Below are 22984 nucleotides of genomic sequence, written 5' to 3' on the forward strand. Positions count from 1 at the left end.
GAGGCAGAGGAAGACTGGAACCCCTGTACTTTGCAGATGAGCTCCAATCACCTCCATCACTTTGGTGAACACTGAGGGACGCTGGTAAGGCCAAAAGAGGGAACAGTAAATTGAAAGTGCTCTTGGCCTACCGTAAATCACAGGTGACGTCGCTGAACAGGCAGGATGGGAGTGTGTTCTGCAAATCCAATGCTACCATCCACTCTCCTGGGTCCAGGGCAGACAAGACCTGAGCCAATGTGAGCACCTTGAACTTTTCCTTTTGGAGAAAGACATTTAGGGTTTGCAGATTTAGAATAGGGCAAAGACTTTTGTTTTTTTTTTAGAATCAGAAATTAGCCAGAACAACAACTGCCTACTTCTGATGTAGGAACCCCTCTATGGCTCTCTTGGCCAAGAGAGCTGTGACTTCCACGCAGAGCAAAGACAAATGATCCTCTTTCAGCTGGTCATGAGATGGAGGCATAGGAGGATGGGAGGATTCAAAGGGGACGGAGTAGCCCCTCTGAATAATCTGTAAGACCCGCCTGTCCAATGTTGTGGAATGTCAGTGGTTGAGATGATGCTGGATTCTGTGACTGTAGAAAAGTGCCTCTTTTGACATGGTCACCCACTCCTCCCACTTTTTGCCTGGTTTCTGGTGCAATTTCGACTGAAAGTGCACTGGGTCTCTGCTAAACAGGTTCCCAGTGCCAAATCTCTTTCCCTAAAACTGCACAGTCGTTTTTCCCAATTGGCAAACCTTTAGCTACCACTATAAGTCCCTAGTAAATGGTACCCATGGTGCCTAGGGCATGAGGTACTAAAGGAATGCCCCTAAGGGCTGCAGCAGAAATTTTGCCATCCTAATGGACACCTTCATTAAGTACACACAGTGCTGCTTTTGCAGACTGCGTGTCTTGGGACAGAACTAAAATGAAAACACAACATGGCACACAGACAGTGTGTCCTGTCCCCTTTGCACAGCATGCAATATATGTAAGTCACCCCTCCAGCAGGCCTTCCAGCCCTAAATGCACAGTGTATTATATTGCATGTGAGGTCATACCTGCATAAGCAGATATGCCCCTACTAAGTCTTTGTCGATTCTCAGACATAGTCAGTGAACAGTGAAGCCATTTCAAATACATGTGTTGGCCACTGTCCATTACGAGTTCCCCAGCTACATGATGGCTTCACTGATAATAGGGATGTTTGGTATGAAACATCTTGTATTAATAAACCCTCACTGAATCCAGTGATGGATTTATTAATCCATGCATTCAGAGGGCACCTTAGAGGTGATTCCTGAAACATCTACCAACTCCTTGCATGGGCCCTGACTGGTCGCCACATTAAGACAGAATTCTGGCCTCCTGAGGTGAGAGACAATCTGTAGGGCGCAAAACAAAGACTTGCTCTGGGCAGAGGTGTGACATCCTCTCCCAGGCTAGATGGACATTCCAGATGTGACCCAGGCCTCTCCCCCAGTTTCTGACCCACTTTTTGTGGCAGGGCTAGCAGGAAAATTAGTTAAATTAGGAGGAGTGTCCACTTCATGCCAGTCCCACCTCCTAGGGGGATAAGCTGAAGTGGACACTACTTTTTAAATTCCTCAATCTTGCATGGAAGGAATTAGGCCAATAGGGTTAGGGCTATGCCAATTCCCAAAGGAAGTGGTCATAGGAAGGGTATAGTCACCCTAAAGGTGAGTAGGCCATTGGCTACCACCTGGCATTCCCCGTGACGCTCCTAAATTCAGCATTTAGGGTGCACCCCTTAACCTTAGATTTAGATTCCTGTCGACCTAAGAAGAGCAGGACCAAACAGAAGTTGTCCAGCAGAGAAGACTACTTGGCCCTGGCACTACCAGACTATCTGTAGCCTTTGAAGAACCTGCGCCCAGAAGACGACTGTTCTGCAGCCCAGTGACCTTCAAAGCCTTGGGAGGACTGCCTGCCTTCAATAATGAACAACAACTCCTGTGGACAGCAGACCTGTCCAAAACAAACATCTTCAAAGAAGAAAAGAAGTCTGCCTGAGGAATCGCAAAACTGCCGCCTGCAATCACTTCTACACCAGCCGCCCACCGCTCAAGTCCAAGTGGCCAACCAGTCCAGTGAAGGTTCCTTAGTGCTTTTGACCCAGAGTTCATCATGGGCTGACCCCTGCCAGACTTCACAGCAATGCCTGGACACTAATTTCGAGGGCTCCCCCTGACAGCGAACTGCCCAGTAATCTGTTTCCAGTGCCAAAAGACACCTGCACCAGAGCCCCTAGGCCTTGGGGAGATAGACCGTTGATGTCCCTAGGACCCCTGGCATCTTACCTTACCGGGGAGCTGTGGGATGACCTATCCCAGCCTCCTGGCCAGAGCCTGCAGCCCGTTTCTGAAAGTGACCTCCTGCATTGACTAGCATTGGGAGCCCAACACTGTGCTGGCACTCTGCACCCGGCCGCCCTTCTGCTGCTGAGGGTGTAGGTTTGGTGCTGCCTTATGGCCGCCCTTGTCCTTGCTTCAACCCCAGGAGACGCCGCTCTACTCACCTGCAAACAGCACTGCAGTGGATACCCCCTGTCTCCAATGGAAAGCATTGGGCACCCAAAGCTATGTTGGCACACTGCACCCGGCAACCCCTGTGCAGCTGAGGGTGCAAGTTTGGTGCTGTCTTGTGCCCCCAAACCAGTGCTTGTCTCAACCCCAGAATACCAACCACTGACACCTCTTGTACTTACCTGGGAGCAGCGTGCCAACAGCCTCCCTTTATTCTTTGAGTGTGTGTCTCATTTATTGCCACTGTGAGTACAACAAATGCTTAACACGACTCCTTGATAAGTCTAAACTGCTCGCCCACAATAGCACAAAAAAAGCACCAGACCTATCTATTTCTTCCTCTGCAAACCTTTGGGAATCCACTGGACTCTCTGCCTAGTGTACTTCACTTTAGTGCACCATATAGAAAGCCAGCTTCGTACAGCCACCAACTGGATGCCCATGATCTTGCAGGGTAAGATTAGTAGGGCTGAGGGGCAGCGGCTGCCAGGGGGTTTGGTAGTTGTGTCCGACCTCTGGCTACCTCACCCACAGGGTCGGTATGAACCGTGCCCTCACCCATGTGTAGATTGGGAGCTTGCGCGGGACGGTGGCTGGAACAGGGTTGGCGCCATTGAATGCCCCCTCCGTGGCCAAGAAAGGAGCGACAGGCAGACTGGGGATGACGGGGGAAGCTGAGAGGCCCAAGGTCTTAGCTGTAGCGCAAGTTCTTAAAGCGCAGATTCTGCCTTGTCTCCGAAGACACAGTTCCCATCAAAGGGCATGTCCATGAGGGAAGCCTGGACATCATCTGAAAATCCAGATGTTCTCAGCCAGGTGTGTGTCTAAGTGCCACTGTCTATGAAACTGCTGTGCTCAGCGAGTCGGCCATGTCCGAACCACACCTAATGGTGAACTTCGCTGCATCTTTCACGTCTTGGACAGCTTGGGAGAGACTCCGGGACCTGTGGAAGCACTGGCGCAACTGTGTCCCAGATAGTGTGGGAGTAGTGGCCCAACCACCATGCAGTGTTCACCGACCGCAATGCAAGGTTGGTGGATGAAAACAACTTTCCAAAGCTATCCAGCCCCTTGCATTCCCTGCTACGGGGTACAGCAGGGAATGCGCCATGGGATGTAGAGGCTTAGATGATCAAGCTCTCAGTGGTGGCATGTTGGATGAGAAAGTTTGGGTCCCCAGGTGTGAAGTGCCCGGGCCTGGACCAGGCTCCCAGTAGGATATCAGTTAGTACTTCATTGACAGGAAGCAGCGGTTCGGAAGAGGAAGCTCCTGCTACAAAAACATTCATCAAGATGTCTGTCTTGACTGCCACTGAAGACAACTTGAGGTCCAGTACCACAGCTGCCCTCTTCACCACCAGAGGATATGTTGCTCCCTCCTCTGTTGCCATGGTAGGGGGAGAAAGCATACCAGTATCTGGAGATGTACCAAGTTTGCTGGCATCAACCAGTTCCTCACCCCAGTCCATACTTTCTTGGCCTTTTAAATTGTATTTTAAAGTGTCCAGTGACCTCTCCCATTCTTCCCCAAGGCCTAGCCTTTCAGAGGAGGGCTCAGGCACCGACTTAGGACACATGGGTCCTGTCGGCGCCAGAATCGGCATCGTCGACTTTGTTCCGGCTCCGTGTCAGCTTTGGTGATCCAAATGGGGCTGGTGCCACCAGTGGGTGCGAGTGGCACCAGGAGCATCGGGGAAAGTCACGGTGGCATGACTGATGCCAGTCCGGATCTGTGACTGGATCCATGGGGGCCCATCGAAGCCAGAGGTGCTGGTGCAGAACAAGGTGGGGCAACCCCAACCGCGCTGGATCCGAGTGTACCACAGTGTATGACCTTGCAAAATTCCTTTTCCTGAGAGGAGGTTGCTCTGGGAGAAGCGGAGAGCCGTGCCCTGAATGCCTATGTTCCTTCATCACGTCAGCCGACATACGAGGAGAAGTTGAAGCACGCTTCAACTTCTTGTGCTTCCTGTGCCTCTTTCCCAAGTGTCCCGATGACTTGGAGTGGGGTGAAGAGGACTTGGGGCTCCTGGAGTGGTCTCATTGCTTTTCTCTCGATCAAGACTGAAACCTCTGAGGAGTCATGTGATGCGGCGTCACCTGCCAAACCTCTAGCAGATTTCAGGACTTCTCTCTCAAAGTCTTCAGTACCATGACCCGGCAGTTCAAGCACGACTTGGAGTTGTTGTCGCACTCGAAACACTACAGACACATGAGGTGTGGTTCTGTAACCGACATGGCGTAATGACAGGCGCCACATAGTTTAAAACCCATCTTCCTCAAAGACATACGCTCGAAGACATCCTCTAAAAAACCCGGAGGAAAAATTCCTCAAAAAAACTAAATTTACAAAACGTCGAAAAAATACTGTGAAAAAATGACAGAGGGTAGCTCTTTCCAGGATCAGTGCTAATTGGCGCAGAAAGAAAAGAACTGACATTAGTGTGCAGACGTGGCACCTATGTAGGTGAACCAGATGTCACTTCCAGCGCAGACAGCGCTGATGCCGCATGGATCGACGTCACCTAACAGTGCGCAGAGGTACTGCTAACGCAAAAATAAATCCGGATCCAGTCTGACGCCTGGGAAATTTCAAGGTAAACAATCTGCAGTTAGAAGTCTCTATCAGATGTTTCCATTTGGGGCTGTATGTTTTTATTGTGGCATCCGCCCTTGAGAGGATGACCCTAAAATTCTGAGGAATAATCAGATGTTCGAATTCATGGAATTCAGGAACCATATGCATAAGTGGACAGAATTCGGGTCTGGATGAAGGACCTGGCCTTGGCTCATCGTCAAGGGTGTTGCAGGGGAATGTGGTTAGCTTCCGAGAGTAGGAGCAGCTCCGTTAAACAATGTTGCCTGGACCACCTGGGGGCTATCAGGATGATGCAACACCGCTCCACTTTCATTTTGCTGAGAACCTTTGGTATGAGAGGTATCGGGGGAAAGGTGCACGCAGAGATCCCGGACTACCTGATTGAAAAGTCACTCAGGAAAGCGGATGCTGACTTGCATAGCACTGGCATTTGCGGTTCTCGCTGGGTTGTGAAAAGATTCAATGCTGGTTTGCCTCAGAGAAAGAAGATCCTGTTCAGCACCGAATTATCCAGCTCCCATTCATGTCAGGTGTTCTTGGTTCTGCTTAGCATGTCTGCCAAGAGATTACTTGCCCCTGGAACATGTTCGGGTCAAAGAGTTATGATGTGTGTTGTCAGCCAGCTCCAGATTTCCTGAACTTCTTTGGAAAGTGCCAGCAATCTTGTGTCCCTGTGTTGGTTGACAGTGCATGATGGTGGTATTGTTTGTGAGCACTAACACTGAGGACCCTGCTATCCTTGGAGAAGGAGATTTGGAGCTTTGAGCTTCAGGCGATTAATGTCCATGTTCTCCTGGGATGCTAACCTCATTCCTTGAATTTTCAGGTCTTGCAGATGACCACCCATCCTTCTAAGGAAGCATCCGTCACAAAGTCGGGTATTTGAGGTAGTAACCTGATGCCCTCTGACATGTGAGTGGCTTAGGACTGTAGGAAAATAGTATCTTTCTGGTATAGTTGTCCCCACTTTTTGCCTGGTGTCAGTATGTTTACACTGTAGTACACTGGAATACTGCTGACCAGGACTCCAGTGTTGGTGTTCTCTCCCCTAAATTTAGTTGTATGGTAACTTTTACACCCCACAATTGGCATACTTGTGCACCCATGCAAGTTCCAGGTATATGGTACTTAGGTAACCAGGGTATGGTACACCAGGGTTCCTCCATGGGCTGAAGTATGTATTGTGCCACCCACGAGGGCCCATTCAAACTGTGACTACAGGCCTGCAATTGCAGCCTGTGTGAAATAGTGATTGCACCTTTGACTCCAGATATAAAGTTTGCCTTATATCATGGTCACTGCACTCTGACCCTGAAATTCACCCCTAAGGTAGGCCATTCAGCCCAAGGGCAAGGTGCATGGTTCTAAGTGTGAGGGCACCCCTGCATGAGCAGAGGTGCAACTCCAGACTCCAGACTCCATTCAATGGGCTTTGTAATTGAAGGGCAGCCATCCTAAGGTATATAGAAGACACCGGTCAACACAAGTCGTTTAACTACATAATGCTTCATCAAACATATGCATGTATGATATCAAACATATTGGAATCATGAAACTACACAGATTCCAGTGCTAGCTGCAAGATACCATGTCCGCTGGGGGTTCCCTAGGGAATTCCTGAGAGTCTGCCTGTACAGCCTTGGAGGGTCTGCATGCCAGCCTGAGCTGCTGCCGATCTCAGACACTTTTCTGCCCTCCTGCTGCTGAGCCTAACTTGGGCAGGGGAAGACAGAACAAAGGATTTCCTGTAAGATAGAGGTGTGACCACCTCTTCTTTAGAAATAGGGTGTCTCTGGGCTGGGGTAGTGTGGCTCTGAGTGCCACCAGACTGATTTGAAGGGCACATTTAGTAACCTCATTACACAAACAAGTTTGCACCAGTGCAAGAAACCCTGGTTCCCACTCCGGTGTGAAATCACACAAAGGACAGTGGAGTGACCACCCCCCTGTCCAGCTCCTCTCCTAGGGAGGGGCACAAAGCTCAACCAGGTGACCACTTGATTCTGCCATCTTGGAACGAAGATGAGCAGAGGCCCCTGAGAGCATCTGACTGGTTAGTCCAGCTAGGCGACATCCCTGACACTCCCCCCCACCCCACAAACGATACGTGGGTCACTGCAGTAAGTGTCCAACCCCCATCCTGGGCTACTTAAGGGCTCCCCTGAAAAAGGAACCCTAGATTTGTCCGCAAGACTTCAGGAACCGTCTGCAATCTCCTCTGCAAGACACTTCTGCAACCTGAACACCGGAACTGCTGTTTCTTTGCTGAACCAAGAGCAAGACCGCAACCAGTAAGAGGGCTCCTACTGCAATTTTGTTTCCAAGTTCTGCAAAGACTTCTGCAACCCTGTGGCCAGGCATCCTCCAGAGTCACAGGGACTCTTCCTGCACTTAGGAAAGCAAGAAGGAATCTCCCTTGGAGCGAAGGAGTCACTCCCCTGCATCCGCAGGCATCTCAACAATGACGACCGGCTTGTGGACCCTGCTGTCCCATGGTCTTTTCACTCTGGTGGTTTTGTGGCTCTCCAGGGGTCTGACCTATCTACCTTGCAACTGGGAAGTCTGTGGTCCCTCGCTGGAGCTGCTTTGCTGGAACTCCTGTGCACTGCATCTGCTTGTCGTTGACAAGGCTTGTTGGATCTTCAGTCTGAAGACCTCCTAGTTCCAAGAAAACCCGGCCTCCAACACTGTCCAGCTCCAAGAACGACGTCCTCCCTGCAACTCCTCTGATGTGGGCATTCTTCTTTGCTGTGCTGTTGAGGCCTCCCTGTGACTCCCTGAGCCTGCTGCCAGAGGGTCCTGGGTCCTGCTGGGGGCTCCATCGATTCCTCTAGGCTCTCCTGTGTTCTGAGGGCTGGCCCTGACCTACCTGCCAAAGTTGGGTCACCTGGACTTTGCTGCTCCCCACAAATCCTGCAAACTCCGTGCAACCCTTCCCTGCATTTGCGAAGGGCTGTTGGTGGTCCCACTGACTCATCTGTAATTCGATGACCTGCGTGGGACAGCTCGTGGATGACTCCTGGGATCTTCCTCCATCTCCTGGACTCCACAGCTGCACTTCTGTGTCCACCGTCCAACAGGAAAGCATCTCTGAGAAGGGTAGGCATTGCCCTCCTGCACCACTTGGGCACCAGAGGGGTCTGGACTGTGTCCCCTGTTTCCTTAGGTCCTCTTCTTCAGGAATCCATGCCTGAGTTCCACTGACGTCTGTCCACGGGTCAGGACAGCAGCTGGACAACCAAGGTCCCCATGGACTTCAACAGGAGGTTCTGACACAAATACATCTGTATGCTCCTGGGCTTCCTGGTGTAGGTACTCCATTGTTCTGGGTATCCACGGGTGGGGGCACTATCAAACCTCCCTTGTCCCAACGGGATTCCTCAGGGTCCTTTGGGAAGGGTCCTAAAATGTGAAAACTCTAACTGCGACTTCCCCATGTTATCTTATGGACACTGACCGGCGACTGGGAAATTCTAACTACTTACCTTTGCAGTTTTAATACTTCCCCAGTCCTAGGGTCCTTGGGTGGTAGTGTGGGTTGGGAATGTTATGTTATGCAAATTTGTAGAGAGCATGGCTACCCTGAGGCCTCCCAGCGCTGAAAGCGAGACACTTGGAATCAACAGAAAGTTATGCTTTGAACAGCCAAGTTTTAAGAGCCTTCCGGAAGGATAGGTCATGGCTGATCAGGCGAAGACTAGGTGGTAATGAGTTCTATAAGTTGGCCCCATGGTAGGCCAGAGAAATTCCACTCCATCTAGACTTCTTTACTCTGGGAATCACGGCTAGGGAGGCTGTAGAAGACCTAAGCTGTTTAGAAGGTGTATAAAAGGAAGGCAATGTCCTAAGCAAGGATGGACCTCTATTGTGCAGGGCTCTGTGAGTATATCACAAGGTCTTAAATTCTATCCGGTGTGCCACAGGAAGCCGATGAAGAGAGGAAATTGCTGCTTTTACAAATTCATGCCTTCGTATATTTAGAAGCAGACGGGCGAGGCATTCTGAACCACCACCAGCTTTTTAATCACAAATCTGGGAGATCCAATATACAGAGCATTGCCATAGTCCAGACACAAACTAATCGTGGCCTGTATAATAAGTCTTTTGGCAACAAAAGGGAGGATTCTAAAAACTTTCTCCAAAAGCCTAGGCAAACCAAAAAAGGTTGCAGAGACTTTCTTGACCTATTGAGCCATAGTGAGTTGGGGATCAAGCCAGACGCCCAGGCTCTTAATGAGTACTTTAGGAGGCAGAAGATTTCCCAAGCCTTCCAGGATAGAGGGATTAGATCTAGGATGTGAGTGATGTCCAAGTATCATCACTTCAGTCTTATTATCGTTGAGTTTCAGCCTACTTTGGGATATCCATGCCGCCACGGCTTGAAGGCATGGGGCAAGTAGTGGCCTGTTAACACTGGAGTTTGTGGACAGTGATACTAACAGCTGTGTGTCATCCGCATATGAAACTAGGGACATCCCAAATGGCTTGACAACTTCTGCAAGAGGTAACATATAAATGTTAAATAGAGTGGAGCTAACAGAGGACCCCTGTGGCACTCTACAGCTATTCTTGACAGGAGATAAAAAATAGGACCTGTCCAAGACCTGATACAATCTACCCTTAATATAAGATATGATCCAGTCTAGGGCGGACACTGATATGCCGCTCTCTCGTACTCTACCAAGTAATATATCAGGGTCCACCGTGTCAAATGTATCACTAAGATCCAGAAGAATGACAGTTGTTACAGAGCCCTGATCAAGACGCCTTCTCGCCTCTTCTGTGACTGCAATCAAAGCTGACTCAGTGCTATGGAGGGGTCTAAAATCCATCTTTGTAGAATGGAGGATATTTGAGTGTTGACGTGCCTTTCAATTATTTTGGAAAGAGCAGACAACAATGATATAGGTCTATAATTACAGCAAAGTGCAGCCTCTAAGTTAGTTTTTTTTCAGAAGAAGTTTGACAATGGCATGTTTCCATTGTTCCGGTACTGTGCTCCAGGACAGTGAGGAGTTCAAAAGATTAGTAATAACGGGTACCGTAACTGAGGCACCTAATGCCAGCACATGAGGAGGAGCTGGATCAAGTGGGGACCCTGACTTAAGAGTGGTGAGAGATTTCGACAACAAATCTTCAGATATAGGAAGAAATTCCAATAAGGTGGCGGAGCACTGGGAATGCTGTTCCAACCCCTCCAAGGGCTGAGCAATAGCTGTAGGAAGAGTTGAATAGATGTCTAAAACTTTTTGCTGAAAGAACTTTACAAGGTTATTACTATGTTCTTGGGATGCTTCCATAAGCACTGAATTCTGCTGTGGCTGGGTAATTTCATTAAATATCTGAAAAATCTCCTTAGGGGAGTTTGACCCCAGCTCAATTTTGGACGCATAGTAAGTAGATTGTGCTATTTTAATTTCTGCGTGATAGGACCTAATGGCTCTCCTGTATCTTAGTTTTAAAGAATCATCACAGGACTTTCGCCATCTTATTTCCAATTTCCTACATTCTCTTTTGAGATGTAGAAGATGCGGGGGAAAAACAAGGAGCGCCCTTTCCGCAACATCCTCTGGCTTTAGTTGAACAGGGCAGAAGCAAATCTGGGCTACTGGTAATCCAACTATTAAAAGTTTCTAGCAAGTCCGTAATATTGTCCTTGATGGGGGGGTTTCAGCCTCTCCAAGGTATTAATCCAGGTGCTGGCATTAAGATAATGCCAGCGTCGGAAAGGTAGAGATAAGTTGTGAGAGAGTTTTCTAGGAGTGGGAATGGCTAATTCGAGGGTTATCAGCGAATGATCAGACCAGGCCAGAGGGAGGGGCAGCATGGGAATCAGCTCCACCATATTTGAAAACACTAAGTCAATGGTGTGTCCCTTCACATGCGTAGGGTCCTTAATCAATTGCACATATCCATATCCAGAAGTAATGAACTGGTGGAGGAACTATCTGTATCCTCAGCATGAATATTAAAATCACCCAGCAGCTTGAAGTTGGGTTTAGAGCATATTAACTCAGCAAAGTGGTCTGAGAGGGAATGTAGGAAGTTTTCAGGTGGGCCAGGGGGGCGATAAATCAGAGCACCTGAAAAAGTATACTGAGGGTTCAGAGTAATAGAGAAGTACATGCTTTCGCAGCCTACTAACTGCATAGGATGTGAATTAACAATGAGATTATCCCTTTAGCTATTCGCAATGCCCCCACCTCTGGCGGACACTATAGCAAGCCTACTTATCAAATAGCCATGAGGTAAGGCCAAAGCAATATCAGGGGCAGATCCCTCATGAAGCCAGGTCTCGGTAAGAAAAAGGGCCATAGGGGAATGCTGATCCAGGAGCAGATGTATATTCAATTTATGCGCTGCCAGGGAGCGACAGTTTGCCAGGAGGAAGATACAATTGTTTTCCTCCTGGAACAAAGGATCCTCATTTTCCAAAGTTGGCTGAGGGGACCAGCGACATTCGGTACAATGGTCCATATTGGTTATGGGGTCAAAGCTATGAGTTCAAGTGCTCAGGGAGACCAGCCTTAGGGCACCGAGGAGGTCAGAAGAGTACGATTCCTTTATTCTTTGAAAGAACAGGGGGGCCAGCCCCCAGGCCCGACCTGGCGCGAACGAGCACCGGCGGGCTTGCCTTAGGCCAATGCATCAGGCTAAATATAGGCCAGCAGGATGGGAAAGCGGCAACTAGATCGCTAACTAAAACAACATCATTTTAGCATTCCAATTTTTTAGAATATGGTTTGAACTCCCCCGCATTCCCCCCCTCCCAATTAGGGGCCCATGTAATATCATGCCTTTACTTACCTGTTGCTAGATATATTTCCGTATACTCATATCTCTGGGTAGGAGACATACCAAATTTAGTTCTAGAGTGTATGTTACAATAAACATAACCTATCAGTGGCTGACCTGTGTGGCATTTGCAACTGCTTTACACCCTCCTGGATAAGCCTTAGCTGCTCTCCACAGCTACCCTTATGAGAGCTCTGGTTATCTAGAGCCGCCTACACTATCACTAAGGGTTTTCTGGACTCAGTACAGGATGCCTCACCTATAGGTGTACACCATATACTGAGCTAGCCTCCTACAGGGACCACCAGGTTAGTGCTTGGATCTTGCCTGGTGTAATCTTCAATAGATCCTCAAATGATCCTTCTGTGTAAATCCGTTGTTTTTGTAACTCTTCTTGCAAGAGTCTCATTTTCAGGTGTGCAAGAGGGACTAGACTAATTGCTGAGGTCATCATGCGAGGAGCGATTTGAACAGACACACTGAAACTGACTGCCTGTCCGGAGATAGAAAGGCCTTGTCTTTTACAGTATCAGAGGCTACACCCAGGAATATTTCCCCGTAGACCGAATAGTTTATGATTTTTGATAATTTACAGTGAGACCTAATTTGTGGAACAATGCCAGGCAAGCTTCAGTGGCCCTCAACGCTTGAGAAGCAGTCTATACTTTTATCAACCAGTCATCAAGGTAGGGGAATAGCTGATGACTGTCCTTCCTGACAGAGGCTGTCACAGTGGCTAAGCATTTCGTAAAAATGTATGGCATTGACTTGAAGCCAAATGGGAGGATATTGAATTGGTAACGGGTGCCGGCTATGTTAATACTGAGGAATTTGCAATGTTTGGGGTGTATGGGGATATGGAAGTACACATCCTGTAAATCCAGAGTTGTCATATAGTGTTCGTGGTTCAGGAGATGCAGGATGTCTGAAAGAATTGCTTATGTAAATACTTTTCTGAGATCCAGATTAGGTCGATCTTCCCCTGTTTTCTTCTTGATTATGAAAAAACAGGAATAGGAACCCATACCCTTCTATGGATGGGAAACATTTTCTATTGCTCCTTTGGTTAGCATGGTGAGTGCTTCCTTTCTGAATAAGTGAAGATGAGGTGCGTGCACTCCCTTTGGTGAAGTATTTGGCGGACTCTTTAAAAACTCCAGGGTATGCCCGTAGGTGACAAGATCTACTACTCATTTGTCTGATGTTATCTGTCATCTTTGTTGGAGGTAGTTGGATATTTTTGCACCCAGTCTCTGAAGTGTTGGGGAAGCCAGAACCTGGGTGAATTCACTGTTTGCGGGGTGGAATCATGGCCCTGGGGAAGTGTTTTCTTCTCTGCCATTCGTTATTGCATGCAGCTGCTGGTGGTTGGCGACAACTGCTGTTGGTAGGAGGACCTATATTGTTGTTGGAAGGGCTGGTATTGCTGAAAACGCAGATATCCTCCTCTTTAGTGTGAGAAGCCTCTTCCACGTGCTCCCCGAAAAGGCACTTTCCAATACTGCAAGGTGCCTAGTGATTTAGCAAAGTCTGAGTTTATTTTGATGGCAAGTAGGGCATAAACAACATTATCTTCCAAACAGGTTTCCTCCATCATAAGACATATACAGAATTTTAGACTGCACTTCTGGTCGGAAAGAGGTTGGCTTGAGCCAACCTTGAAGTCTTTAAACTGCAACTCTCATTTGCTGCCGAAATCCAGTTGAGGCTATGCCAATTGCACAGTTAATGATTTCAGATGATGTGCGTTCTTCTTCCTGAAAGATCTTTCTTGCCTCTGATCTTCTGTCATCAGGCACCAGGTCTATGTGCTATCTGAAATCAGATCACGTTTGCCTATCATACTTACATAATATGACCAGAGAATTGTGACATGGTGGAAAATCTGTTCCCTATATTGTCTAAGCACCTGCCCTCCTTGTCTGGCGGAGCAGCGATAGGCATAGAGGGGTTCTTAGAACGCCGCTGAGCCGCTTGAGGGGTTCTTTAAACGACACTGAGCCGCTTGAGAGATTATTGAGTCCGGTTTAGGATGTCCTATTAGGCAAGCAGGTGCATATTTTGGTGCCTTATATTTGTTTTATCTAGACCCAGTAATACCACTGCTACAGTAGCTGGGTTTTTCATATTTTTTGTAGCCTCTTCCCACTTGTGGTCAACAATGGGTATGGCTCACACTGATTTCTTTGCAGGTTTTTTAAAATCATAAAGAAAGCAGTCGGAGTGCATGATTGATTTCGGCAGCTGAAACCGTCTTGCACCCCTCTCCATTAAATTGTGAAATCCAAATATGTCACCGGGGGTGAGTCCATAGGCTGCAGTGCAGAATTTGGTGGAATGGGAATCAGTTAATTGCCCCATTCATCATGAGAAGGTTGAGTCTCTGGGATTTCTCCCTCCTCTTTGTGATCATCTGATGATGATGATGGAGCCTTTACATGAGGCATTGGTATGTTTGACGCAGGTGGAGGATGGGCCCTGGTGTCCTAGAAAAAGGAGGTGGAGCAGCAAGCTGTATTCTAGTAGCTCTGGGAACCTTTTTTTTTTTTTAGTATTCTTTTAACAATGCCTTGAGGTCTTGAAACAGAGACATAGGTACTTGAACCGCATCCTCATGAGAAAGCGAGTTGCCATATTGTTAGTAATGTTCTCCATACTGTCTAGGTCTGTCCACATATTTTATTTGTTGTGGATTGTAGTATTCTCCATAATATTTTTCAAGTTCGTCCTCATCCTCCTGATATTTGACATGGAGTTTTGATGGGCTATGGACTGTTCCGAAGGGGCCTTCATTCTCAGACTCTCCCATGTCCATAAGATGACTTGGGGGAAGAGAAGACACCTTGATCAGTGAAGTATGCTTTGGCAGGAAGAAAGTTTTTGGAACTTTCAAAGTCGTCGACTGTGTTATTGACGATGTCGTAGAAGCAGGTAGCAACTGCTTAGGGTGCTAGCGTCATCAGTGTAATTCCCGTCAGCGGGGTCGGCGGCGGTGTCATCGTCGCCAAGTATTGATGGTGCAGTCGTCAACTGAGTTGGGAGCGCCGCTGAGATGGAAAGCGGTGTTGATGTTGCAGTCGTCACCGCCATTGACGTGACTGTGGTAACCATCGACTACATCATCAAAAATGTTGTTGTCAAAGCTGAGATGATCATTGTAGGAGGTTGGCCTCGTTTGTAGTGGGTACCTAAGGTACTTACACCTTATACCAGGTCCAGTTTTCCCTTATTAGTGAAATGTAGTCAGTGTCTAGAGGTAGCTGTAGGCAGAGCAGCCAAGGCTGAAGTAGGAGACATGCAAAGCTCTTCCAATACCACTGTGGTCACACAGTACTTGCACACATGAAAGACAATACTCAGTGTTACAAAAATAAAGGTACTTTATTTTAGTCACACAATGCCAAAAATACTTTGTAGGATATACTCCATTAGGAGGTAAGTAAATCACACACTATATACACTAGTAACCAGAAACAGATAAGTACACAGTAGGACAACAGTGCAAATAGTGAAAATCACAATATGTAGCAATGGGCCTAGGGGGAACACAAAACTTATACTAAAATAGTTGAATGCAAAAGTCGGTTTCCCACCTAGACAAGTGTAGTGTGTAGAGGAGCACTGGGAGTGTAAGAAAACACCAAAGTTAAGTAATGTACCCCAACCCACCCAGAGCCCAGGAAAGCAGGAGTAAAACACAGCAAGTTTTCTAAAACACACTAGAAGTTATGATAGAAGATAATGCAAGAACCAGAAGAGACTGCAAGACACCAACAATGGATTCCTGGACCTGAAGACCTTTGGAGGAAGGGGACCAAGTCCGAGAAGCACTGAAGAGTCCAGGGAGAACAGGAGCCCCTGCTAACCCGGATGAAGGTGCAAAAGTGGAACCACTGGTGAGAAGACAAAGTCAGTGTTGCACCACAGAAGACAGATGCGGGTTCTTGGTGGGTGCAGAAGATGTCCCACGCCGGATGGATGAATGCAGTCTGGTTTGCGTCACTGAATTCCGCCAACAAGCATTGGTAAATGCAAATCTCGCGGTTAGCGGAAAATGGTGCTGCCCGTGACCAGAAGGGACCTGGTGGCCTCTACTCAGGAGGTGGAGACAGAGGGGGCTCTCAGCAACTCAGAGAGCCCTCAGAAGACTAGGCAGCACGCACAGGAGTCCCACAGCATGGGGACAAAGAAGGTGCACTGGAGGACAACGCAGCATGACACAAAGAATTCCCACACCACCAAAGAACCACTCAGGAAGCTATGCGTCGCAGGATGAAGTGCTGGGGGCCTATGCTGTGCTGTGCACAAAGAACTTCTTGGAAGGTCGCACACAAGCCTTGGCAACTGCAAGTCACGCAGTGCACGGGGGTACTGTCTTGCATGGGGAGGCAAGCTCTTACCTCCACCAAAGTTGGACAGCTGGACGTTGGGACTGCTGGAGTCACTTCAGTCCACCACCCGTGTTGCTGGATCCACGCCTGTCGTCAGGAGAGGAGACCCACGCCACTGGTCGTTGCTGCAGAGAGGTGCCTGCTGAAGCAGGGAAGTGACTCCGTCACTCCCGGGAGATTCCTTCAGTTCTTCTGGGGCAAGCTGAAGACAGGCAGTCCTCAGGATGCAGGACCTGGAAACTATTGCAGTTGCTGGCCAGGAGCTGAAGATACAATGTTGCAGAAGTCCTCTTAGCTTCTTTGTTGCAGTTTTGTAGAGTTCCTGGAGCAGACAGCAGTTGATCCGTCTGTAGAAGCTGAAGTAAAGGATGCAGAGGATTCCTGCTGGAGTCTTGCAATCGGAATCTGAAGAAACACCCAGAGGAGAGACCCTAAATAGCCCTGAGAGGGGGACTGGTCACCTAACCAGGTAGGTACCTATCAGGAGGGGTCTCTGACGTCACCGGCTGGCACTGCTCCCAGAGTGCCCCACCACCTTAGAATCCAAGAGGGCAAAACCCAGGGACACTCTGGAGGCGTTCTGGGCACTACCCATGGGGTGGTGATGGACAGGGGAGTGGTCACTCCCCTTTCCTTTTTCCAGTTTCGCGCCAGAGCAATGACCAGAGGTCCCTGAACCAGTGTAGACTGGATTATTCAAGGAGAGCACCATCTGTGCCCTTCAAAGCATTTACAGAGGCTCAAGGACGATACCCCTCCCATGTCAGTAACACCTATTTCAAAGGGTGAGGGTGTAACACCCCTGTCCCAAAGAAAATGCTTTGTTCTGCCTCCCTGGGATTGAAGCCTGCCTGTGAGGTGGCAGCAGCTGGGGCTGCCTGGAAAACCTCATAAGGCTGGTATGGCAGTACTGGGGGTCCACAGTGGAGCCCCAGAGTGCATGGGATCGTGCAACCAATACTGGAATCAGTACTGGGGTACAATTCCCAGTTGTTAGACACCTTACATGGCCATATATTCAAAGTTACCATTGTGAAGCTGGAGATAGGTATTGACCTATGTCAAGTTCACACTTAAATTGGCGTCCCTGCACTCACGAAGTCCGGGAAAATGGGCCTGACAACATGGGGGCACCTCTGCTAATGCAGGGGTGCCCTCACACACAGGTACTTTGCACCCAGCCTTCAGGGTCTGAAGGCCTGACATATAGGTGACTTATAAGTGACCTGGTGCAGTGAAAATGGCTATGAAAAAGTGCATGCACTATTTTACACAGGCTGCAATGGCCTCTCTTGGGAATATTCTAAACGGTGCTGTCTGATTGGCTGGAGTTGGTTCCCTTTTTAAAAAAGAACATTTTTAGGCTATTTAGGTGATTGTTCATTGCCATTTTAGCCTATGATAATGACACATACTGCTTTATTATGGTACAGTGGGACTACCCTTTTGACAACAGGGAATGATTCAAGCATGTGAATCTATAAAAGATCCAGAAACTTCTCTAGTATTGGATCAATTTTGACGTCTGGGGAATGTTCAAAAGGTGCGGAATCTGGGAATCTGTGGTTACAAGTCTCTATTACAATTCATTATTAAGGAGCCATATAGCTCTATAATATACACTTTATCATGTGTAAAAAAAGTGCTCTTTTTTCCAGGCCAGCGAAACCTTCTAGAATGACATAAATCGATACATATATATATGTACATACTTCTGACAACAGGACTTTCTTCCTTATTGTGCAGTTTCACCTTCTGGATGCTCCCAATAAAAGCTTAGAGTATTTCCATGCAGATTTACTTATATTTCCACTTATAAGTCTGTAGTATTCCATTAGTTAGCCATATTATGATGTACATTTTTTTTACTAGCACCGCAGAGGAAACATAATTGAAGTACTGATGACACTAAACAAAAACTACTAGATCTTTTGAGAACCCAAGAACATTAAATACAAAATCGGCTCTAGAAAGGTGAATGTATTCATTTATATTTTAGGTTTAATTTCCACTGGAATGTGGTTGTTACAATTAGCTTATTTACCTTGAAAATATCCTAGCTTGAGCCTCTGTTAAGCCAAGTTCACTTGCTGCAACACCACCATGTCTTACAAGGTCGCCAATAATGTCCGCAATGTCACTCAGGCCTGTCATCTCTAAGGGAGCATCTGAAAAACTAAATTAAACACAGAGATCATATCTCAAAAGTAATTTCACAATGAAATATGTATCTACATAATTACTCACAGAAGAAAATGAATGATTTAGTTTGTCACCTCTCACTTATTTAATTTGTCATAAAAGCACTTATATGGCTATTGAAGCAATAATGATGTTCAGAAAATAGTTTTTCATTACTAACCAACCAGAATTCAGAAGTCAAGCCTACTAGTCAATAAAGAATACAAAGTGCGTAAAGCCAGCCTTTGCTGCCTCACTACATGTGTATGATTCAATGTTACTGAATGCAGTTAGGAGGCTAACTATAATGACTCTCCAATGGAAAAGTGAATGTGCAAGGACAATTGCTAGCTAACAGATTTCTTTGACCAAGAGAAAAGTTGTTACTACGATGTACCATATAACGTGATTGTAGGAAGTTGGCTCTGTATATACTATCTCAAAGTGAGAGATAGTGTGCACAGAGTCCAAGGGTTCCCCGTCAGAGGTTGATAGTAGCAAAATTAGATAATACTAATGCTCTATTTTGTGGCAGTGTGGTCGAGCAGTAGGCTTATCAGAGGGTAGTGTTAAGCATTTGTTGTACACACACAAGCAATAAATGAAGAACACACACTCAAAGACTTACTACAGGCCAATAGGTTTTTATATAGAAAAATATATTTTCTTAATTTATTTTTAGAACCACAAGATTCAAATTTGAAGTAAGTACATAAAGTGCAAGGTACTTCACACAGGTAAGTATAGAACTTTGATTTAAAACAGTAGTACACACAGTTTTGGTTAAAATGCCAATTAGCTATTTTAAAAGTGGACACTGCAAAAATCAACAGTTCCTGGGCTAGGTAACTTTTGGTTAGTTTTTCAGGTAAGTAAAGCACCTTCACAGTCAGTCTCCTGGGCATAGGCAGCCCACTGTTGGGGGTTCAAGGCAACCCCAAAGCCACAGTACCAGCAACACAGGGCCGGTTAGGTGCAGAGGTCAAAGGAGGGCCCAAAGCACACAGGTGCCTCTGGAGAACATGGGTGCTCAGGTTCCAGTCTGCTAGCAGGCAAGTACCTGCATCCTTGGGGAGCAGACCAGGGGGGGTTTGTAGAGCACTGGGGGGGGGTGCACACACAAGCACACAAAACACACCCTCAGTGGCACAGGGACGGCTGGGTGCAGTGTGCAAAGTAGGCATCAGGTTTGCTATTGAAAGCAATGGAGGGTCCTGGGGGACACTCTGGCGATGCAGGCTGTGCACAGGGGAGCTTCTCGGGCCAGCCACTGACTGGGCTCAGATGAGGGCCGCCTGCTGGTCACTCCTGCACAGGTAGGTGGTTCCTCTCGGTCCTGGGGGCTGCGGGTGCAGTGCTTGGTCCAGGCATTGGGTGCCTTTGTTACCAGGCAGTTGCGGTCATGGGGAGCGTCTGGATCCTCTCTGCAGGCGTCGATGTGGGGGTGTAGGAGTCAACTCAGGGTGTCCACGTCGTTGGAGTCGCCCGGAAGTCCTCTCTGCAGTGTTTGTTGTCCTGAACTCGAGACAAGGGCGTCGGGTGCAGAGTGTGAAGTCTCACGCTTCTGCGGGAAGAGAGGGTCTCTTTAAAGTTGCTTCTTTGTTGCAATTTTGTTGCTGTTTCTGGACAGAGCTGCTGTCCTCGGGAGGTTCTTGGTCCTTCAGGTCAGTCCTCTGAGTCCTCAGAGGTCGCTGGTCCCGCTGGATGCATCGCTGTGCAGGTTCTTTGAGTTTGGAGACAGGCTGGTAGGGCTGGGGCCAAGCCAGTTGTCCTCTCCGTCGTCTCTGCGGGGCTTTCAGGTCAGCAGTCCTTTTTCTTGTTGTAGGTAGCAGGAATCTGATTTCCTGGGTTCAGGGTCACCTCTAAATACTAAATTTAGGGGTGTGTTTAGGCCTGGGGGGCAGTAGCCAATGGCTACTGTTCTGGAGGGTGGCTACACCCTCCTTGTGCCTCCTCCCTGAGGGGAGGGGGGCACATCCCTATTCCTATTGGGGGAATCCTCCAAAATCAAGATGGAGGATTTCTAAAGGCAGGGGTCACCTCAGCTCAGGGCACCTTAGGGGCTGTCCTGACTGGTAGGTGACTCCTACTTGTTTTCCGCATTATCTCCTCTGGACTTGCCCCCAAAAGTGGGGGCTGTGTCCGGAGGGGTGGGCATTTCCACTAGCTGTGATGCCCGGGGGCACTGTAACAACAGGCATAAACCTTTGAGGCTCACCGCCAGGTGTTACAGTTCCTGCAGGGGGAGGTGAGAAGCACCTCCACCTAGTGCAGGCTTTGTTCCTGGCCACAGAGTGACAAAGGCACTCACCCCATGTGGCCAGAAACTCGTCTGGTTGTGGCAGGCTGGCAGGAACTGGTCAGCCTAACACTAGGAATTGGACTGGCATGCAGGGGGCATCTCTAGGATGTCCTCTGTGTGAATTCTGAAATAAATCCCACACTGGCATCAGTGTGCATTTTTTGTGCTGAGAGGTTTGATACCAAACTTCCCAGATTTCAGTGTAGCCATTATGGAACTGTGGAGTTTGTAACTGACAGACTCCCAGACCATATACTCTTTATGGCTACCCTGCACTTACAATGTCTAAGGTTTAGCTTAAACACTCTAGGGGCATAGTGCTCATGCAACTATGCACTCACCTGTGGTATAGTGCACCCTGCCTTAGGGCTGTAAGGCCTACTAGAGGGGTGACTTACCTATGCCACAGGCAGTGGGTGGAGGGCATGGCACCCTGAGGGAGCGCCATGTTGACTTAGTCATTTTCTCCCCACCAGCAGACACAAGCTGTGAGGCAGTGTGCATGTGCTGGGTGAGGGGTCCCCAGGGTGGCATAATACATGCTGCAGCCCTTAGAGACCTTCCCTGGCCACAGGGCCCTTGGTACCAGGGGTACCAGTTACCAAAGGACTTATCTGTGTGCCAGGGTTGTGCCAGTGCTCATGCAACTATGCCCTCACCTGTGGTATAGTGCACTTTGCCTTAGGGCTGTAAGGCCTGCTAGAGGGGTGACTTACCTATGCCACAGGCAGTGGGTGGAGGGCATGGCACCCTGAGGGAGCGCCATGTTGACTTAGTCATTTTCTCCCCACCAGCACACAAAAGCTGTGAGGCAGTGTGCATGTGCTGGGTGAGGGGTCCCCAGGGTGGCATAATACATGCTGCAGCCCTTAGAGACCTTCCCTGCCACAGGGCCCTTGGTACCAGGGGTACCAGTTACCAAGGGACTTATCTGTGTGCCAGGGCTGTGCCAATTGTGGGAACAAAGGTACAGTTTTGGGAAAGAACACTGGTGTTGGGGCCTGGTTAGCAGGGTCCCAGTACACTTTCAATCATAACTGGCATCAACAAAAGGCAAAACGTTAGGGGGTAACCATGCCAAGGGAGGCATTTCCCTACATTGATCATTACCAAGGACAAAGAAATTCATGAAGGGGTAGGAGACCAATACTATGCCTGTGAAGTAAACATGCTTCAGAGAAGGCGCATGTTTTAAAAGTTGAATTCAATACTAGCAGTTGACCAATGCATTTGGATGTGGGCCATGAAATCCAAGACAATTTAAAAAAAAAAATTGTAAGTAGGACTGAGCAAAACAACTTGGTCTCAGCCCAAACTTTAGATTACAAGTCCTTGGCAGAGAAATGTGAAAAAAAGGATCACACTGCTGCCCTTCATATTTTTTGGATAATGTCTGACCTGCACAATGTCCTTAGTGAAATGAGCACTGAGGTTTGAGGTTTTGTGGAAAAGGTTTGTTAGATGATGATGCCAAACAGCATTAAGAAACATAACCCAATAAAAGTCACTTACCTTTGGTAATGCATAATCTGGTAGAGACAGGATCTAGTTGCAGATTCCTTACTTTAGAATCTTCCCTAGGTGCAAGACTGGATCCAGTAACTTTTTTCTCCCAGCACGTCAGCACCTTGGAAGAGGACGTCGCACAACTCTGTACTGATGTCGTCCACAGGATGTGACTTCAACAGAGCCCATATAACCTTCTCTCCGACTCAGTTCATAGAACGGAGACAATGGGAGGGTCATTAACGAATCTGAGGCTAGATCCTGTCTCTACCAGATAATGTGTTACCGAAAGTAAGTAATTTGTTCATCTGATAGAGACATCAAGCCGCAGATTCCTTACTTTAGAATCAGATACCAAAATTATACCATCCCGGAGAAGGGTCTGCAAACTGAGACCACTGAAAGTCTCTAAGTAGAACAAAACCGGTCTAGAACAAGAGAAAAAGACCAGACATTCATAATATTTTAGGTGAGCAATAACATACTCTACAACATAAAAAACTGTCAAAGCAACCACAGGTAAATAAAGTCATAGGACATTAAAAAGCATGGGAATAAAATTATCCAGGTTAGTATGTCAAATCTGTGTCAGAAGCAACCTAACAATATGAATACAAAACTATTGGCACCCAATATGGGATCCAAACCCATGCTTCCTCACCCCACAAGAACTGGTG

The 22984-nt window shown here is 47.8% G+C and overlaps 1 protein-coding gene across 6 annotated transcripts in view; it reads right to left on the bottom strand.

Annotated features, from left to right (window-relative positions):
• The window catches only part of CPLANE1 (ciliogenesis and planar polarity effector complex subunit 1), a 1992329-nt gene that overhangs the window by 264482 nt on the left and 1704863 nt on the right, over positions 1-22984 (bottom strand). For all 6 annotated transcript variants that reach the window (XM_069221234.1, XM_069221235.1, XM_069221236.1 and 3 more), the window contains one exon: positions 18363-18494. In XM_069221234.1, the coding sequence (XP_069077335.1) occupies positions 18363-18494 (132 nt within the window). The remainder of the gene's footprint in view (positions 1-18362; positions 18495-22984) is intronic.

This window comes from Pleurodeles waltl, chromosome 1_1 (genome assembly GCF_031143425.1).
Source record: "Pleurodeles waltl isolate 20211129_DDA chromosome 1_1, aPleWal1.hap1.20221129, whole genome shotgun sequence".
NCBI lineage: Eukaryota > Metazoa > Chordata > Amphibia > Caudata > Salamandridae > Pleurodeles > Pleurodeles waltl.